Source organism: Bos taurus, chromosome 6 (assembly GCF_002263795.3).
Source record: "Bos taurus isolate L1 Dominette 01449 registration number 42190680 breed Hereford chromosome 6, ARS-UCD2.0, whole genome shotgun sequence".
NCBI lineage: Eukaryota > Metazoa > Chordata > Mammalia > Artiodactyla > Bovidae > Bos > Bos taurus.
In genome coordinates, this window is record NC_037333.1 from 91,506,498 (window position 1) to 91,526,354 (window position 19,857).

Consider the following 19,857-nt stretch of genomic DNA (forward strand, 5'->3'; position numbering starts at 1 on the left):
GGACCACAAATAACTGTTAAGGTCAAAGACCATAAGCATGAGTCAAATTGGAAACACTACCTTGCAGAGCCAGTCTGTCTGTCTGGTCACTTAGCAGTTTATAAAGCTTAACTCCTAGCTACAGAGCTTATTGGGGAGGGAAGGGGAGGGAAAGCACTGGGGTCCCGCTTAGAATTCCTCATATATGGTGTAGTCCAAATGGTGACCTGGACCTTTTCAAGGACTTAGCAAGAACATTCTACATTTTCTCACCCAACGGTTGCCAATGTTTAAGAACGGTAATATTTTAAAAATTATCCAATTGAACATTTTTTAAATAAAGACCTTTTTTTCCTGATAACTGACAAACAAGATACAGAACTATGGTCTTTAAAATTATGCTTTAAAATCTTTCTTTTTTTTTTTTTTTTGCCTTGTTTCCTATTTAGCTTCAGATTTGCATGAAACACAAAGTGTTTTTCGGCCTTGTGAGCTGGGAGTGTGAAACTGAAAGAACACTCCTGGAATTTGAAATAAGAGAACTTTGGGGAGGGGGTGGGCGGGAAGGGAGCAAATAATTTCCCTGGATGCTCAGAGGTACCTTCTCTGAGGAGTCTGCCTTTTCTTTATAGGGTGGAGAAAGCTTAGGTCCAGTTCTGAGGGGAACTCTTGTTTAGTTTTGTTTTTGATTCCCAGACTGTTAATATTTGTAATTCATGTACATGGAGTTCAAAGGTAGCTAATTTCTGTTTTCCCTATTCAAATATCTTAAAAATATACATTTATGTAGGAGACACATGGGCATTCTAAAAGAGTTACCTGGTAGTTTTAATACATAAGTAAAAGTGTTATAAACCTTCACTTATCCCTTTCACGTCTCATGAGACTGCCGGAAGGATAAGCCCTGCAGACAGTGCTCTGCATTTGGGGTCTCAGCGGGCCTCTGCCCTCTCGTCCAGGCCCGCCCATCTGTGATGGGCTTCCGAGAGTCCCCGAGAGAGGCTTTCTTCTGGATGCTGCGCCCGCCCTTGGTCTTGTGGCTTTGACACTGAAGCGCTGTTGTCTGCAAAAGAAAGGATATTACAGCCCCAGGGTTCACTCGGCTGCCTGCTTTGTCGCGGTAACTTCATTCTTGGGAAGTTTCTGGGTTTCCCAGGAGATTAAGCGTGAGCCACGTTCGCTCCAGCCTGAGTAACTTCGGAAAAGCCTTGAGTCTGTTTTGTTGTTCAGGTTTCCAAGAGTGGATGAGGGACATGAGAATTCCCAGCAGGGGCCATTACCACTCCCTGTTAAAATGTGGTATCCTGGGTCACATTTTCTAGAGGATGTTTCTTAAGTTGGCCTGGGCTTGAAGAAGCTAGACAGAATGTAAACCAAGTGTTTGACATGAATCAGTGTGTTAAAAGTACATCTGAACTAATATGGAGTAAACTGTATTTGTTGCATGTCTCAGAACCGCCTCATATCCTTTCTGGATTTAATAATAAAATTGAGTATTGGAAAGATTGTTTGAATTAAAGCTAGGTGAGAGTTGGTATATTTGCAAAAAACAAAAAAGAGTTGAACTAGTCTGTAAGGGATTTGTTTTCTGAGTTAAAAGGAATAATAGTATATGATTTATGGTATTGTCTCCACATTAACCTCAGTACAGTGATATTAATATACATCATTGTTGGAAGTGAAAAGGTCCTCTTGACCAAAGCTGACATGGAAACCTTGCTCAATAATTCAGGCATCCTTGCATGGTGTAGGGAGAGTAGAGAGAAATAGTTTCATGTCACCTTCCTAAACATTCAGTGCCTCTGGGATGCAGTTCCAGTATTAGAGATGATCAATCAAATCCTTGCCTTCCTAGGAAGCCACAATAATTTGCAAACTATAGTGATGGTAAGGTTACAGGTTCAGTAAGTTCACCCCCCAGTAAATTCTCATTTGTTCTTGTTGTTCAGTATCCTAGTCATGTCCAACTCTTTGCGACCTGGTAGACTGCAGCACACCCGGCCTCCTGGAGTTTGCCCTAGTTCATGTTCGTTGCATTGGTGATGCCATCCAGCTATCTCATCCTCTTTTCCTTCTGCCTTCCATCTTTCCCAGCATCAAGGACTTTTCCAATGAGTCGTCTGTTCACATCAGATGACCAAAATACTAGAGCTTCAGCTTTAGCACCAGTCCTTCCAGTCAATATTCAGGGTTGATCTCCCTTAAGATTGACTGGTTTGATCTCCTTGCTGTCCAAGGGACTTTCAGGAGTCTTCTCCAGCACCATAGTTCGAAGGCATCAGTTTTTTGGCATTCTGCCTTTTGATGGTCCAGCTCTCACAAGTGCTATCAAACATATGGTTTAAAATTTCCATGAAAAACTGTAGGCCTTAAATTATTTGTTTCAAAAAAAAAAAACAAAGCCCAAATAACCTTGGATAGCTTGCCACTTGGTTATGCAGCCATGCCAAAATGAAATACACAAGAGCATTCTTCTTTGGGGGACCTGAGACAAATCTTCCTGTTATCAACAATGATAACCTCTCTCCCTTTCCTCCCTCTCTTGCTCCCCTCCTCCCTTTCCTTCTGGGTATCCCTCTCTTGAATAACTTACTCCATATTGCCTTTGGGATAAAAGTCAAGATTTACACACAGTATGCAAGATTTTCTTCTCCAGCCTGGTACCTGACCGGCTGCTTCTTTCCAGCTTCACATTCCAATCCACTTCCAGTGCCTAAGCACACATGCTTCCTCTCTCCTCCCACATTGGCACAGGTTACTTCTCTAGAGTGCTCGTCCTCCCCCTTCTAAATTTGGTGAGTATTCTCATCTTTGTTTAACCTACAACCAACCACATGGTATTATAAATTTAGGCCTGCTGCAGTCCATGATGTCATGAAGAGTCAGACATGACTAAGGAGCTGAACAACAACAAAAAGACTTTAAGCAACTTGGGAGCAAGGACTGTGTTCATTTTGTTCACCTTTTCCCCTCAGAGCCTAGCACAGTGCCTGGCCAGAGTAGGTGGTCACTAAATCTTTGTTGAAGGCTCAGTGGAGTCTGGGTGTCACTCAAATGGCTTTACCTGGAGAAAAATCCCTCGATCTTTCATTGTATTACATTTATGTATTTGGCTACATTGGGTCATAGTTGCAATGGGTAGGCTCTCTAGTAGTGGCACACGGGCTCAGTTGCTCCGAGGCATGTGGAATCTTCCCAGACCAGGGATCGAACCCACGTCCCTTGCACTGCAAGGTGGGTTCTTAACCACTGGACCACCAGGGAAGTCCAACCTTCCTTTTTGTTAATGAAGGAGGTGGAGCAGAGGGGTAGAGTGTACTTAGAGGTGTTTCATAACTGTGCAGGAGTCAACTTCTTATAGTTTGAGGGCAGGGAAGGCATCATGTAGATTTCAGACTAAAGCATAAGAGAGTTGTGATGAGGTAGTAGTAGGGCTGGAGAAGGCAATGGCACTCCACTCCAGTACTCTTGCCTGGAAAATCCCATGGATGGAGGAGCCTGGTAGGCTGTAGTCCATGGGGTTGCTAAGAGTCGGACACTACTGAGTGACTTCCCTTTCACTTTTCACTTTCATGCATTGGAGAAGGAAATGGCAACCCACTCCAGTGTTCTTGCCTGGAGAATCCCAGGGACAGGGGAGCCTGGTGGACTTCCGTCTATAGGGTCACACAGGGTCAGACATGACTGAAGAGACTTAGCAGTAGCAGCAGCAGCAGTAGTAGGGCCAACAGTAGCCCCCAGGGCTAATCCTCAATCATGCAATCCACAACACTAGGAAATCCAAAGAAAGAAAAATCACTCCAAGTGAACAGTGCTTCCAAGTGGTAAAAATAATCATGGGATTTTCCATCTCTAGGACGAGATTATTTTAAAATTTGCCTCTTTAGTGACAGTGGATCATCTGTTCCCTTAAAAGTAATCCAACTTGTCTGAACACTAATTGTTGGTATTGAAGTTTGAGTTCCACACATGTTCCTTGTTTCTTCATTTCCACTAAAAAGTGACTTTAAACTGTTCTTCCTTAAACTGCTGCTGCTGCTAAGTTGCTTCAGTCGTGTCCGACTCTGTGCGACCCCAGAGACGGCAGCCCACCAGGCTCCCCCATCCCTGGGATTCTCCAGGCAAGAACACTGGAGTGGGTTGCCATTTCCTTCTCCAATGCATGAAAGTGAAAAGTGAAAGTGAAGTCGCTCAGCCCTATCCGACTCTTCGCAACCCCATGGACTGCAGCCCACCAGGCTCCTCCATCCACAGGATTTTCCAGGCAAGAGTACTGGAGTGGGGTGCCATTGCCTTCTCCGCTTCCTTAAACTAGTCCTTCTTCTTTTTTTTTTTTTTTTAACCATTTATCATTTATTTATTATTATTATTATTTTTTACTTTACAATATTGTATTGGTTTTGCTATCCATCAACATGAATCCGCCACGGGTGTACACGTGTTCCCCATCCTTCTTAAATATACATACCCACTGCCTGTTTTAAATTCTGCTTGCTATTCACCTCCAAGTTGCGCTGAAAAAAATCTCTGATAACAATGTTTTCAGTTAAGAAATGGCAAGTAAGAAATTGTTGGGAAAAAAGAAAAAGAAGTTGGTGGAATTTAGAAATATAATTTCAGTGTAAGTTAGGTAGAATTATAATGTAGTTATAATTTCCATTTATGTGGAGTTGATATCAGACATTTTTGCTGCTTCATCTCTGATCATCTCAGCAACCATGATAGGTAGATGTACTGGTCCCTCTTTACAGTTGAAGGAGGTGAAACAGATTCCAAGATCACATGGTTCATGACGGATCTGAGGTTTGAAATTTGGTTGGTCTGTGCCAAAGCCCTGTTCTCACTATATACTTTTCCATTATAATAAGAGCTTCATTATTTTCCCAGGCATTGTAAGTTTGCCCTTATCATTGTTGAATGCTATCTTTTGCTGTGGCCACCATTAGCCTGGTCTCATCATTTCTTGAATTTGTAATCACAGACCGTCTGCACAGAACTTTGGGATTTTAATTCAGACTGTTGGGAATCTGTCTAAAAAGCTCAAATGATGAGTTATTTCCACAAATGATGAGTCTATGATTGTGTTTCTCAGAACTCTATAGACCTGTCACAGTACATAGTCCATATTTGCCCGTGTTATATTGTTTGTTATTGTTAAGCTCACATCACTTTGGCAGATGCTGGCATGGGTTTTTCTCTAACATTTTTCTTAGACTTCCTTCTGGCTTCCTGACTAGTTCCAGGAGGTAAATCAAGAGCTCCTGAAGAGCAGCCTACGGAGGAGGGGAGATCCTAGGGTTCATGTAAAGCTTAAAAACTGTCTAAAACCTGGGGCCTGAGTCAGACCCTCCAGAATAAGAATCAACAAAATAGCCATGTCTTTGGGGACATGTGGATGAATTAGTTAGTTCTAATGTGTTAAGACTCCAGTACTCTTGCCTGGAAAATCCCATGGACAGAGGAGCCTGGTAGGCTGCAGTCCATGGAGTTGCTAAGAGTTGGACATTACTGAGCGACTTCACTTTCACTTTTCACTTTCATGCATTGAAGGAAATGGCAACTCACTCCAGTGTTCTTGCCTGGAGAATCCCAGGGACAGGGGAGCCTGGTGGGCTGCCGTCTATGGGGTCACACAGGGTCGGACACGACTGAAGCGACTTAGCAGCAGCAGCAGCAGCAGCAATGTATTCAGAAACCTAAGTTTTAGGTCTTAAAATCATGGCAATGAGATGTCCCCTGGGCAGACGTTCCTTCCAGTATAGGGTTCTCTTTGTTTGTATTCTGTAGATGATGGTGGCAGTAACAAGGATTTAGGATGAATTCCTAAATTATTTGGATTGGTTGTTGAATTCTAGTGGGTCATTATATAGAATTTGCAGACTGCTTTTACACTTAGAGATCATTCATTCATTCATTCATTCAACAGATATTTATAGAGTACCCACTACAAGGCAGGTGTTTCCCTCTGTATGGGAAATGCAGTGGTAAGTAAGATAGGTAAGGTATTTGTTTTCATAGACCTTACATTCTCATGGGATCATGTAGATAATAGACAAGTGAACAAATAAGTGGAGAAGATAACTCCAGATAGTAATTTTTGCTGTGAAAAAAATAGAACAGGGTCATATGATAGAGATTGGTGGGCTACCTGAGGTATGAGGGTCAGAGAAGGTCAGGTGAATTTTGAACTAAAACCTAAATAAGAAGGAGCCTGCCATATGGAGGTGTGGGGCATTCCAGGCAGGGGGAGAATTCAAGAGCTAGGACCTTGAGGTGGGAGCAGTCTTAGGTTGTTGGAGGAAATGAAAGGCCAGTATGGCTGAAGCCTCGTGAACAACATAGGCTGGGGCCACATGGTGAAGGGCCTCATAGGCCCCAGTAAGGAACTGAATTGTGGTGCAAGTGTAGCAGGAGGCCATTGGGGGATTTTATGCAAGGCAACAATATTACCAAATTGATTTCTTTGAGGGACTTCCCTGGTGGCCAGTGGATGAGAATCCACCTGCCAATGCAGGGGACATGGGTTCTATCCCTGGTCCGGGAAGATTCCACAGGCCTTGGAGCCACTGAGCCCATGTGCCACAACTAAAGCGTTGCCCCCGCTGTTTTTACACTTAGAAATCATTCATTCATTCTACAGATATTTATAGAGTACCCACCACCAGCCAGGCGTTTCCCTCTATATGGGAAATGCAGTGGTAAATAAGATAGGTAAGGTATTTCTAGAGAAAACCCGCATGTAGCAACGAAGACTCAGCACAGCCAAAAATAAGCAAATAAATAAATATAGCAGTGTTTTAGGGCTTCCCTGGTGGCTTGGATGGTACAGAATCTACCTGCAATGAGGGAGATCGAGATTCAGTCCCTGGGTCAGGAAGATCCCTTGGAGAAGGGCATGGCAACCCACTCCATTATTCTCACTTGGAGAGTCCCTTGGACAGAGGAGCCTGGTGGGCTACAGTCCGTGGGGTCACAAGGGGTTGGACACGACTAACGCAACTTAGCATGCACACATGCATGCAGCAGTTTGTCATTGTTTAGTCACCCAATCATGTCTGACTCTTTGCAATCCCATGAGCTGTAGCCCACCAGGCTCCTCTGTCTATGGGATTTCCCAGGCAATAATACTGGAGTGGGTTGCCATTTCCTTCTCCAGGGGATCTTCCTGACCCAGAGATCATCTTCTGCATTGGCAGGAAGATTCTTTACTGCTGAGTCCCCAAAGAAGCCCATAGCAGTGTGTACATGTCAGAAAACAAAAATTTTAATTGATTTCTTTCAAATAACACTGAGATTCCTTTCTGAGGATTAGACTATATAAGGGCATGTGTAGGCACAGGGAGACCAGTGAGGACACTGTTACACTAATCTGAGGATGTGGTAGTAGCTTGTTTCTAGGAGGGTAGCAGTGGAGATGGCTGAAGTGTTGAGATTGGAGACAGATTTCTGAGATAGCATCACCTAACCTTCCCTGGTGGCTCAGTGGTAAAAGAATGTGCCTGCAATGCAGGAGCCGCAGGAAATGCAAGTTCAATCTTGGGGTCGGGAAGATCCCCTGGAGGAGGGCATGGCAACCCACTCCAGTATTCTTGCCTGGAGAATCCCACAGACAGAGGAGCTTGGTGGGCTACAAGAGTTGGACATGACTGAAGCAACTTAGCATGCACACACTCATGCAACCTACTGAGGGACTGAATAAAAGGTTAAAGGAGGGAACTAAGATGGAGAAAGCTGGAAAGCAGCAGGTTTGGAGGATAGGGGTGGGGGTGCCAGGGAATAACAGAAGCAAGAGTTCTATTTCAAAGATATTTTTAACATATTTATTTATTTGACTGTCCTGGGTCTTAGTTGTGGCACTCAGGGTCTTTTAGCTGTGGCATGTGAACTCTTAGTTGTGACATATGGGATCTAGTTCCCTGACCAGGGATCGAACCTGAGCCCCCTGAATTGGGAGTGTGGAGTCTTAGCCACTGGATCACCAGGGAAGTCCTTTCAAACATAGAATTTTTGATAAGCCAATCAGATATCTGGGTAGGTAGTTGTATATAAGAATTTGGAGTCCAGGGGAGAGGTCAGAGCTGAGAAGAGAAAGTTGAGAGTCATCCATATATAAAAAGTGTTTATTTAAAGTCGCAGGACCTGATTCACTCATCAGAGAGAGTGTAACTAGAGAAAAGATGTGAAGACCAAACCCCAAGGCACAGCAAGCTTGAGAGGAAGAAGACTCAGCAAAGGCAGGTGGAAAGCAACTGTCAGTAAATTAGAGGGAGGCAAAACTCAGTAGGGTGTGGTGGTGTTGAAGTCGAGAAAGAACAGTGTTTCTCAAGGAGCGAACAGCCATGTGTGTTGTATGCTGCTGCCAAGGGATCTCATGAGATGATCACAAAGCACTGACCTTGGCAAACAGAGAATGATGTGACTGTGAGAGGAGCAGTGGCAAGGGAGTGCTGAGGATGACAGCTGGACTGCAGTGGGTTGAAGAGAGAGCAGGAGATGATAAAGTGGTAAGTGTATCCACATGGATGGTTTCTTTCTTTATTTTTTTTGGAACTTCTATCCCTGAGTTGGGAAGATCACTTGGAGGAAGGCATTGCAACCCACTCCAGTATTCTTGCCTGGAGCAACCAATGGACAGAGGAGTCTGGAGGGTTATGGTCCATAGGTTCACCAAGAGTTGAACATGACTGAAGCGACTTAGCACACACGCACACAACATTTATTGAAAATTTGCCACAGTTTAAAAAAAAGCTTTTATTTTGTATTGGGGTATAGTCAAAAGCAGAGACATTACTTTGCCAGCAAAGGTCCATCTAGTCAAGGCTATGGTTTTTCCAGTAGTCATGTATGGATGTGAGAGTTGGACTGTGAAGAAGGCTGAGTGCCGAAGAATTGATGCTTTTGAACTGTGGTGTTGGAGAAGACTCTTGAGAGTCCCTTGGACTGCAAGGAGATCCAACCAGTCCATTCTAAAGGAATTCAGTCCTGGGATTTCTTTGGAAGGACTGATGCTAAAGCTGAAACTCCAATACTTTGGCCACCTCATGCGAAGAGTTGACTCATTGGAAAAGACTGATGCTGGGAGGGATTGAGGGCGGGAGAAGGGGACGACAGAGGATGAGATGGCTGGATGGCATCACCGACTCAATGGATGTGAGTTTGAGTGAACTCTGGGAGTTGGTGATGGACAGGGAGGCCTGGTGTGCTGCGATTCATGGGGTCGCAAAGAGCTGGACACGACTGAGTGACTGAACTGAACTGATAGTCAATTAATGTTGTGATAGTTTCAGGTAAACAGTGAAGGAACTCAGCCATGTATATACATGTATCCATTCTCCCCCAAACTCTCTTCCCATCCCGGCTGCCACATAACATTGAGCAGAGTTCCCTGTGTTATATATATATAGTAGGTCCTTGTTGGTTATCCGCTTTAAATATAGCAGTGTATACACGTCCATCCAAACCTTTCTAACTATCCCTTCCCTCTCTCCTTCCCTCCAGCAACCATAAATTTGATCTCTGTATCTTCCTGTTTTGAAAGCAAGTTCATTTTATATCATTTGGTTTTAGATTCTACATATAATGGATGTCATATGATTTCTCCTTCTCTGTCTGACTTACTTCACTCAGTATAACATGGATGGTTTCTATGACCATTTTAGCTGGAGATTTTGTCATGAGGCAGGACCATTACTAAACTGCTAGAAAGTCTCCTAGTCTCAGGTTTTAGAATGGTGAATCAAAACTAATATACATTCCTAGGGAATTTGACCTCTATAGTGTCTACTTGGGGGATTAAGCTTTCACAGAGTCACCCTGATATTATCCATGCTACTCCTAATTATCCTTGGGCTTCCCTAGTGCCTCAGTTAGTAAAGAATCCACCTGCATTGAGGGAGACCTGGGTTTGATCCCTGGGTTGGGAATATCCCCTGGAGAAGAGAAAGGCTACAAACTCCAGATTCTGGCCTGGAGAATTCCATTGACTATTCAGCCCATGGGGTCGCAAAGAGTAGGACATGACTGAGCAACTTTCACTTCCACTAGTTTCTTGGGTCTGTCTCCTACAGCAGAACCAAGTAGAACATGAGGCAATAATAATGAAAAACCAGCATTTACAGAGCACTTAGTGTGCTGCTTGAGTTTCTCAGGTGGGACAATGGTAAAGAATTCGCCTGCAATGCAGGAGATGCAAGAAATGCAGGTTGGATTCCTGGGTCAGGAAGATCCTGTGGAAGAGGAAATGACAACCCACTCCAGTATTATTGCCTGGAAAATTCCATGGACAGAGAAGCCTGGCAGGCTATAGTCCATGGGGTCTCTAAGAGTTGGACATAAATGGGTGACTGAACACACACACACACATACAGACATACACACGGAGTGTGTTCTTAGAGCTGTAATATAATAACTCACTGAATCCTTACCTTACAAAGTAGGGACTGTCATACCCCTTTCAATAAGGTCACACTGCACTCTTTGAAATCCAGGTAACTAACTTACCATTGAAATCTTGCAACACAGTTTGTACTGGAAATGCTTGTTTTTCAGCAAAATTTCAAATTTTATAGCTCTCCTCACCCAAATAACAAAAATCATGCTTACATGGCAGTTTGCGTTTGGAACTCAGGCAGTCTGAAAGCTCCAGAAACTAGCTCTTCAACATCCTTTATCACAAGGCATGTGAAAAGGAGATTCCAGAAAAGAAAAGCAGATGACATTTGATAAAACCAGTGCTGATACAAAAGTGCACAAAAGTTATAATGCATAAAACGTGGGCAAGAAGTAAAAGAGTATACTACTGCTCAAATTAATGAATAGTCAACGGTTTGAAATTGTCACAGAAAGAATCTTAAAGGAAGCATGAGCTATTCACTCTACTTTGGTTTTAGCGTATGCATGTATGTGTGTTAACATAGTTTAATAGATCTCTGTCAAATCTACATCAACATCATTATTTCCTGCTTATATAATAATACACAGTTGTTTTTTTTAAACTCAGAAAATAATAAAGTCAGCCTTTGACGAACAAGTGAACACTTATACATATGAAATATGGTTGAAGGTTGTCTTTAATCATTTTGGAATTTGAGGTTGCTTTCTCTTTTTGAAACACTGCAGAGGAGGAGCTTAGAATTTAATAAATTATAAACCTAATGAAGCTTCTAACTCCTCTAGCCAGTCATTAGCTGCCAGGAAATGATCATTGTTACTTAATTATAAGATGAAACTAAACATTGAGAAATGTTGAAAGTGATCTGATTGGCTTATACTCCAAGAACTAATTCCATAGGTATGCCTTCTACATACCAATTAAAGCTGCATCACCCATGATAAAGTGCTGCATGCCTGTTGGCTGTGTTCTGTGTTGTCATTTTCAGATTAAAACAACAATTCCAGTCTTGGGCACTTCCAATGACTGCTAGGCTGTTCTAATTTACAGGATAAGGACTACTCCTATGAGCTTATTACTCCTCATATTTTCACTTTGACCACACCTAAAATAAGAGTCTGTCTGGAAGGTAATAAAAGCAACCAATCCATCAACCATCGCATTTACTAGCCGTCAGGTCAAAAAATACCAAAAGCTTTCCAAAAGGAAAGTATAGATATACAGTGTTTAATTTTGATTTTTAAGGGCAAGTTCATTTGTTGTTTAACAAATACTCTGACCATTAGCAACCCAAGGGGAAACAAGTTAGTAAGTATTTAATGGACATCCTGTGTAGTTATTTTCACAGAAAGTATAGGTAGAGACTCAAAAGCAGGCTTTTACTTCATCCTTGAAATTACTACTAATTTAAAGTCACTTTTCCTAATCTGCCTAGCAATCCCATTTGCCTATAATTTCCCTAGAATTATAGTATTTGTATTCACTCCTAAATGGGGAAAAAGATAGTTCTGTATAACATACAGTTTTATTTAAGTAACCAATAGTTTTCACAAGAAAGAAGATATGACAGTGCTTTTCTGAATGGGCATCTTTTCTGAATGGGCTTCCCTTGTGGCTCAGCTGGTAAAGCATCTGCCTGCAATGTGGGAAACCTGGGTTCCATCCCTGGGTTGGGAAGATTGCCTGGAGAAGGGAAAAGCTACCCACTCCAGTATTCTGGCCTAGAGAATTCCATGGACTGAAGAGTCCATGGGGTTGCAAAGAGTCGGACATGACTGAGCAACTTTCACTTCATCCTATGTCATGGAAAAATGTCCCTGGAAGGGTTGAACCCCAGCACTTGCACTGATAGAGAAGGCCTCTCGGTGTTGCATGTTTTTCTAGGTCTAATGAAAACAAAGTTTGAGGTCTTGGCCTCACCCTGGTAATGTAATCAGGAATGGGACCTTGGTAGCAAAAATGAGGACAAGAGAAGTATCATTATGTTTAGGGGAAGGAAACATCTCAAGAAAGAGACCACTCTGAATAACTCAGGCTCCTTCTCTCCCTCTTTTTAAAAGCACTTTTTTTAATTTTTATTTTTGATTGTTGGGCCTTTTGTTCTCTAGTTGTGAGGAGTACGAGCCACTCTCTAGTTACAGTACATGGGCTTCTCATTGCTGCGGCTTCTCTTGTGGAGCCCAGGCTCTAGGTGCACGGACTTCAGTAGTTGTGACATGTGGGTTCAGTAGTTGTGGTGCATGGGCTTAGTTACCCCGAGGCATATAGACTCTATCTGGACCAGGGATCGAACTTGTGTACCCTGTGTTGGCAGGCAGATTCTTATCCACTGGGCCACCAGGAAAGTCCTCCTTCTCTCCTTTTCTTGTGTGAAATTCAGTGTTTCCTTTCTCCATGTGGCCTCTACAGAGGTTGATGTTAGTTTAAGAAGAAGGATAGGGCTTTAGAAGCTGATGCAACCTCACAGTCACTTACTCCACTGGCCAATGAGAGATTTGATAAAGGAGAAACAACTATGAAGGCAGAAATTCTGCCCCAAATGATGAACCTATGTTTTCTAGGATGATTCCAAACTTTAGAGGTTGTGGGAAGTCCTTGATTGGAAGTGAGGCAAAACCCTTTCAATTGTGCTGGGGAGACACCCTCATTACGAAGCCTGGGGATGATGAATCAAAGCCAGGAACTGGAGGAACCTTGCTAAGTCAGTGTGTGTTGTTGAGTCTTGAAAGGAGTATGCAAGGTTCTGGGTTCAGTGCCTCTTCTACTGCCTTTCCCCTCCCAGGTCTCCAGGTCAAGTCTGGCAGGATTTAATGACTCTGAATCTCTGCAATGAGTGGCATCTGGATAGCCCAGGGGAACTAGGCAACACCCCGTAGCCTGAATTGGGATTGGAGGTTGGGTGGAGTGACTGGGACCTGGACACCTAAGAAGTTGTCTTCTTGGGAACGTCAGAGAAAGCTTTTGCCAAGCCTGTTAGGTGAGTCAACGAGAGACTTCAAGCTCTATTTTTGTCGATCCTAGTTTTTTTTTTATAGCACCGAATGCATAGAAACTTCAGAAATGAATTGTCTGATATTGCATGCTCCATTTACTCCTAAAAAGAGAGAGTGGTTGGATTGCTGGGCCACTAGTTATATTTAGTGCTTGGATTGCTTTCATACTGTGGGCGAAAGTGTTAAAGAAATTAAAAATTCTTATAGTCAAAATATTCTTTCAAGGGATCAAGTTGAAGGTTAATTGTCTATCATGCGATGGGATCAGGCCAGGTAGATTCAATACTTTAAATACCATGAGTCGTTTGTGAAGACCATCCTGTCTCATTTTCTTGAGTCTTCACTTGCAAAACTTGAAAATTACCTTGAGGAAATAAGGTGACATGACTGAAAATTTTTTTTAAGGAAATTAAAAAAGGTAGAAATGAAATGATCCCTTCAGATCTTCTTCCCCTGCAGTCTGATTGTAGGAATGAGTCCCCATGGATCAGATCAAGAGAGATGGTATATTTACTACTTCTGAAAATTTTATAGCTTTTGCCAATCCTCAAACTGACCTCTTGAGGAGAGAGGGGTTTTAGGTCATGAGTGACACAGACAACCCAGAACTCTATGAACCTAGGAACCCTTGTCTCTATAGAAACTGGAATGGGCTTTAGGGGAAGAGAGTGAATAAGAATAAGGCAGTACCCTAGAAGCAGGGCTTTCCAGGTGGCTCAGTGGTAAAGTATCTGCCTACCAATGCAGGAAATGCGGGTTCAATCCTTGATCTGAGAAGATCCCCTGGAGAAGGAAATGGCAACCCACTCCAGTATTCTTGCCTGAAAAACCCCCATGCACAGAGGAGCCTGGTGGGTTACAGTCCTTGGGATCTCAAAGAGGTAGGACACAACAGCTAAACAACAACAACCCTTGAAGCAGCCAGAAGCCAGGTTTTTGAGGGAGGGGGGTCTCAGAAACCTCCATAACTTGGGTCTCAAAGAACTGCTCCCACCTTTGGCAGGAGGTTCTGGTTATAGCTAAGCAGAAGCCCATAGCCCTGTACTGAGTACCTGATCAATCCATGTATACCTCCCCGGTCCCTGCTCTGGAGGGGTTTACATTTTGTTGAAAAGCCCCTGGAATCGCCGTGCCCCCAAGGAAACGAATATTTCTCTGAGATGTGCTTGGGGTCTCTGGTTTGTTTCCCACCTGTTGGCCATCTCCCCTCGTCCAGCTCTCTTCCTTTCTTGCCCGCAGCACAGCCTGTTACTGCAAATGGGAGCTGAGGCAAGGTGGCGGGGAGGTGCCCCTGTGTGGGGGAGTGCTGTTGTTTTTAGAACCAGTGCCAGCTCTGAGTGGATGGTGAGTAAGAGCCTCTTCCTCTTCCCTCTGGGCTGTCCTCCTCTCCCATCCCAATCTTGTTGCTGGCCTGTTTCGGATATGGTGCTAAGCAAGGGCGGCTGCCTGGCTCTGATGTTCCCCAGGCTTGGGACCCAAAACTCGAGAAGGCGGCAAAATCCGTAAGTGAGGGCAGCCCTTGGCCTCTGTTTCCTATTAGTCAATTTCCTCCGTGAGGGCTTCTGGGGAGAGGTGGCGAATGTGAAGGCAGTAATACAGCAGAAAGTACTCTTACTTATTCCATTAGGTAAATTGAAAGTATTGCGTGGCACACAAGACCAAACATGGGTGTTGAATGTATCTTCCAGCAACCTGGGGGACGATTTTAGGTTAAATGGCCTTTCTTCGAGAAGAATTCTGTTTCTGGAAATTTTCTTTTTCTTTTTTTTTTAATAGAAATAGCTGCTTGTTCCTTCTTAAGCTTAAACATTGCAATAGAGGAACAACTACAGTTGTCCATACTCTACTGGACATTGATTTTTGCCAATTGTTATTCCACTTATGAGAGCAGTATTTGTTTTGGATTTTAGCTGCTCTTTTGTGTACATGACTAACATATTTGTCAGCTGCCAGATATTACAATCAGATAGAAAAGGGAGTTTTCTTTTAGAGTGACTTCCACATTTCATGATCAAAGAATTTGTTTTGTATACTCTGCAAGGGAAACAAAATAATTCACTGGTGTCTTTGTGTGTGTGTGTGGTTTTTGTCTTGCTTTTTGTGGTAGCTGTAATCTGCTGAGATTCTGCATCTTTAAGCATCAAGAGGGATTTCTCATTTTGTAGCATGAGTTCTTTTCAAACTTGTAGTTTAATTGAATCCAGCTCTGAGTGACACTTTAGAAAATGTTCTCCCACCTCAGAAGTGCTTCTCCAAACCAGGTGCTGTTCTTGTTCACCTGCTGGCGGTGTTTGATTAGCAGCCAGCTACACCCGGGTGTTCCGATTTGTGCCAAGTCCATTCTATATATGGGAGTCTGTGCTTGAGAAGACGAGTTGTGCTCGTTATCCGGATGTCTTCCTTAGAAGTCACGTGCCAAAAATCACAGAAGCAGAAAAGCCAGAAACAGTATGAGACTTGGTATTGATGAACCATAAAATCAGAATTTCACCTCATGATGTTGCTTTGTTCTTGGATACATCATCCCTTCCAGTTATGTGCTCACCAACCCTTGCTCGATCCCTGGGCCAGTTGGCCTCATCACCATTCTACAGATGGGGAATGGGAGATGCAGCCAGACAAGCCAGATTGCCCTCCAGCCAGGTGATCTAGCTAGAACATGGAGCCAACTCCCTTGACTTCTCTCCAGCCCCCTGCTGTCTGAGACAACTGGGCTTAGAAGGGAGAGCTCGAGGCGAAGTTGGAACCGCCAGTGTAGCCTGAAAGCAAACAGTATTTGAATTATCATTCAGAAGCCTGGAGAAGCCAAACAGTAGATCAGTCAGTAGAATCATAAATGGAGATTGGGAGAAGACATAGGGAAGAACATTAAAAATAAAGCAATTTGGGATCTAAATTCAGGAATGTAGGGGATATGCTGGAAGATCCTTTTTACGCAGGCTGTGATGCCTCTGTTAACTATGGGCTGATAACATGTGGCATACAGAAAGTTCTCCAGTAGGAAATGGTAATCAAAGTAAAACTAATGCATATTCTTAAATCATTAATTCCATAAATTTTTCTTGAGTGTCTCCCTTGAACCAGGAGGACTTATGTCATTCATCTTTATAGCTTCACCACCAATCTCTTGGTAGATAGATAAGAAGAATGAATGGATTGATGGTTAGGTGGACCTACATTGTCAAGGAAATTCTATTCTGAGGATTTTCTGTCTTCTTCATGCTCTTCCTCCTTTGGGACTGCCCAGATAATCCTGCCTTGCCCCTCCCAGAACCACCCACTCACAGGAAAGAGAATTCCCTTAATGAAGACAAGTAAACACTGGTCTGTGTGCTCATAGGGAGTAAGGCCTTGATGTACTTTTACCCAGATTGAATCTGGGAAAATGATGTCAGGAAGAAGGTCACACCCTAACCGACTCAGTAGAATAATATTTGCATGTGTAGGTTTCACTTCGGCAAGCCCTACAGGTGTATAATCTCTGTGTCAGACAATCCGAACACATTTGCCTTCGTGGCCTCCAGACTCCTACCACCCTTCATCCACCACCTCTCTCAAGCTGGCCACCTGGGATCCCAGTGCCGTCTCAGACCTACATAGCCAGGATCTAGGAAATGCACACCGAGCACCATTATTTATTGAATGCCCTCAATGCGTTGGCCTCAGACCAAATGCAGAATTAGATTACTGTACTTGACCAGTTGGTTCACATTTTAAACAAACAAATAGGCAGACAGGGGTGAACTGAGTAGCAGGGAAGGTGGAAATATACTCCAGGGAGAGGCTGGTACCAGAGAGGAGAAACCAGTCAGAGCCTGTCATTTGGGGACCTTAAGTAGGACAGGATCTTAACACATTTCAGATCCAAAAAGCTCTGTGCTTTTGATCAGAGGAAGGACAAATCTGGTTGGGAGAGAGAAAGAGAAGCCCTTAATGTTGATTCATTCTTCTGTGGTTGTCTCTTGTCTTTGGGAATGGCAACCCTTTCCAGTATTCTTGCCTGGAAAATTCCATGGACAGGAGAAGCTTGGCAGGCTGCAATCCATGGGGTCACAAAGAGTCAGACATGACTGAGCAACTAACAGTACTACTACGGTCTTCGGGCCGCCGTTGTTCCTTGCATATGCCTCTGACAAAGCATGTGGCCACTCCTGGCCACACGACCATTTGCTTACATTCTATCTTCTCTAACAGAACACAGGGCTCAGTGAGGATAGGGACTTTGTGTTCTTCATCTCTCAATTCCCAAAGTCTGATCCATAAACGCTTGTTGAATTTACATCTGATACCTCCCTCAGTGACTATAATTGAGTTTCCAGTGAGAGTGGACCAGGATGTCAGATGCTCTAAGATTTCAAGATAGAGGTAACCGTGGATGTGAGAGGCCAGCTTTCTTGAATCTAGTATTACTGGCTGGAATCTTGAGCTGAGGTGGTTAACAGGTGAGGGGGTAGACAATGACCTGTGGCAAAAGCTCAGAATCAGGGATGCTCTTATGGTTCTCAGGGAACAGTGTGGCTGAAGCAGGGGGTTTGTGTTAGAAATACTGTGTCACAGATAAGAAAGGTATGATGTGAGGTGGAGAGATAAGTTAGGAATTTGGAATTAACACTTGGTATTTGGATACACACTAACATCTACAAAATAGGTAAACAGCAAGGACCAACTGTATAACACAGGAAATTATACCCAATATCTTATAATGATCTATAATGGAAAAGAATCTAAAAAAAGAAAAAAATATATATGTAAGGTAGGATGAAGCCAGTGTATGAAGGGACAGATGAAGATGTTTGACATTTAAGCTTTCAACAGTGGGAAGCTACTGAAGCCATTTAAGCCAAACCGTAAGAGATAGCAGGAAAGCTCAAAAGAGCTGAATCCATCAGTTCTAGGAAAGATATGTTGGGGTAAGAAGCCTACATGGGAAGATAACAGCAACATTCTATGAATTAAGTGATAAAATCCCAGTCTTACAGAGGCACCACTGGGGATGAATATCAGGATTCTGGGAAGTTTGCTGTTTTGTTTGAGATAAAGGTATCATTGGAATCCACAATTTTCTCTAAATGAGGAATTAAATAATGACAGCCAAACTCTTTATTTAGTGCTTCCTAGAGTATCTCAGTTCATACCTACAATACCCCATTGAAGTACTACAGTTGGCCCATTTAACAGGTCAAGTTACTGAGGCACAGTGATTAAGGAACTTGCCCAAGGTCCTACGGTTACGAAGACAGAGAGCCAGGATTCAAACCAGGATGGAAGGCAGCACAGCCCACAGTGTTAACCACAGATACCTACTTAACAGGCTCATGGGTGGACTCATGGTGTGATGAAAGAGGTTCTAAAATGCATTGTGTTGTCATTTTGAAAGAATAGAGAAGCATTCCTGGACTTGTTTATCTCATTATAATTACCTGTCCCAGTGGAAGGTGATCAGTATACTGTACAATGTAAAATCTGTAATAGGATAGTGTGATTTTTCTTTTTAAACATTGATTTTCCTAATTTAAAAATAAATAATGTTCTTTATAAACAGATACAGCAGATAACAGATATAGAGTGAATGTCCCATGTAATCCTAAACTGCTCCTCAAATCATTATCCATTGTTGGGTGGAAATTTCTCCAGCTCTTCTCTTTTATAGATGTTGATGTGTTACCATATGTATGTTAACATACATAATATTATGTATGTTAATATTAATCCTTTTTTCCAATAGATGATCACATTGTTCTCTAACATGCATTTTCATTTAATAATTTTGGACACCTCTCCATGTCAGAAAATACAGTTTCATTTTATTTTCCTTTAAAAGTTGTATAGGATTCGCTTTCCCTTTCAGCACGCCCCAGTCTGGGTTCATGTTCTTTTCCAATCAGCAAAGCCACAGGTCTGATGTGACCTAGATTCTTAGCTCAATGCCTCTATTGTTCCTTTTGTGTCTTGGACAGGACTCAAGGAGAGGCAAGTTCAGGAGGGACTCAATTTTCTGTTTCTGTGAATGTAACAGGAGCTATCGTTTATCTAGTACTCAGGGAGAGCGAGCCACTGTTCCTAGTCCCATTTTATAGACAAGGAAACTGAGACCTGGAGAGGTTAAGCAATTTACTTGCTCAAGATTAGAAAGTAGAAAGTCAGAACTTGAACCCTGGCTCTTTAAGTGTATTTTAGCAACACACCATCTCTTTATCTCTTTTACAAGTCTTTTACCTAAATGGATTAATATGAAGTGGTCTCTGTAGCATCATGTGGAGGTCTATTGTGGAGTAACAGTTAGTAAAGATGAGCTCTAATTCTTCTCTTTATGATGCACTTCACAAATACCTGTGAAGTGGTGGCTCGGATGGTAAAACATCTGCCTGCAATACACAAGGCCTGGGTTTGATCCCCGGGTTGGGAATATCCCCTGGAGAAGGGAAATGGCTACCCACTCCAGTATTCTCACCTGGAGAATCCCATGGACAGAGGACCCCGGCAGGCTACAGCCCA

General features: G+C 43.0%; 1 protein-coding gene across 5 annotated transcripts in view; it reads left to right on the forward strand.

The window, feature by feature from the left end:
• The window catches only part of SHROOM3 (shroom family member 3), a 329,119-nt gene that overhangs the window by 188,243 nt on the left and 121,019 nt on the right, over nt 1–19,857 (forward strand). Inside the window, exon 1 of one of the 5 annotated variants that reach the window (XM_015471673.3) lies at nt 14,759–14,864. Coding sequence (XP_015327159.2) covers nt 14,785–14,864 — 80 coding nt within the window. The 5' untranslated portion in view covers nt 14,759–14,784. 5 annotated transcript variants of the gene reach the window in all.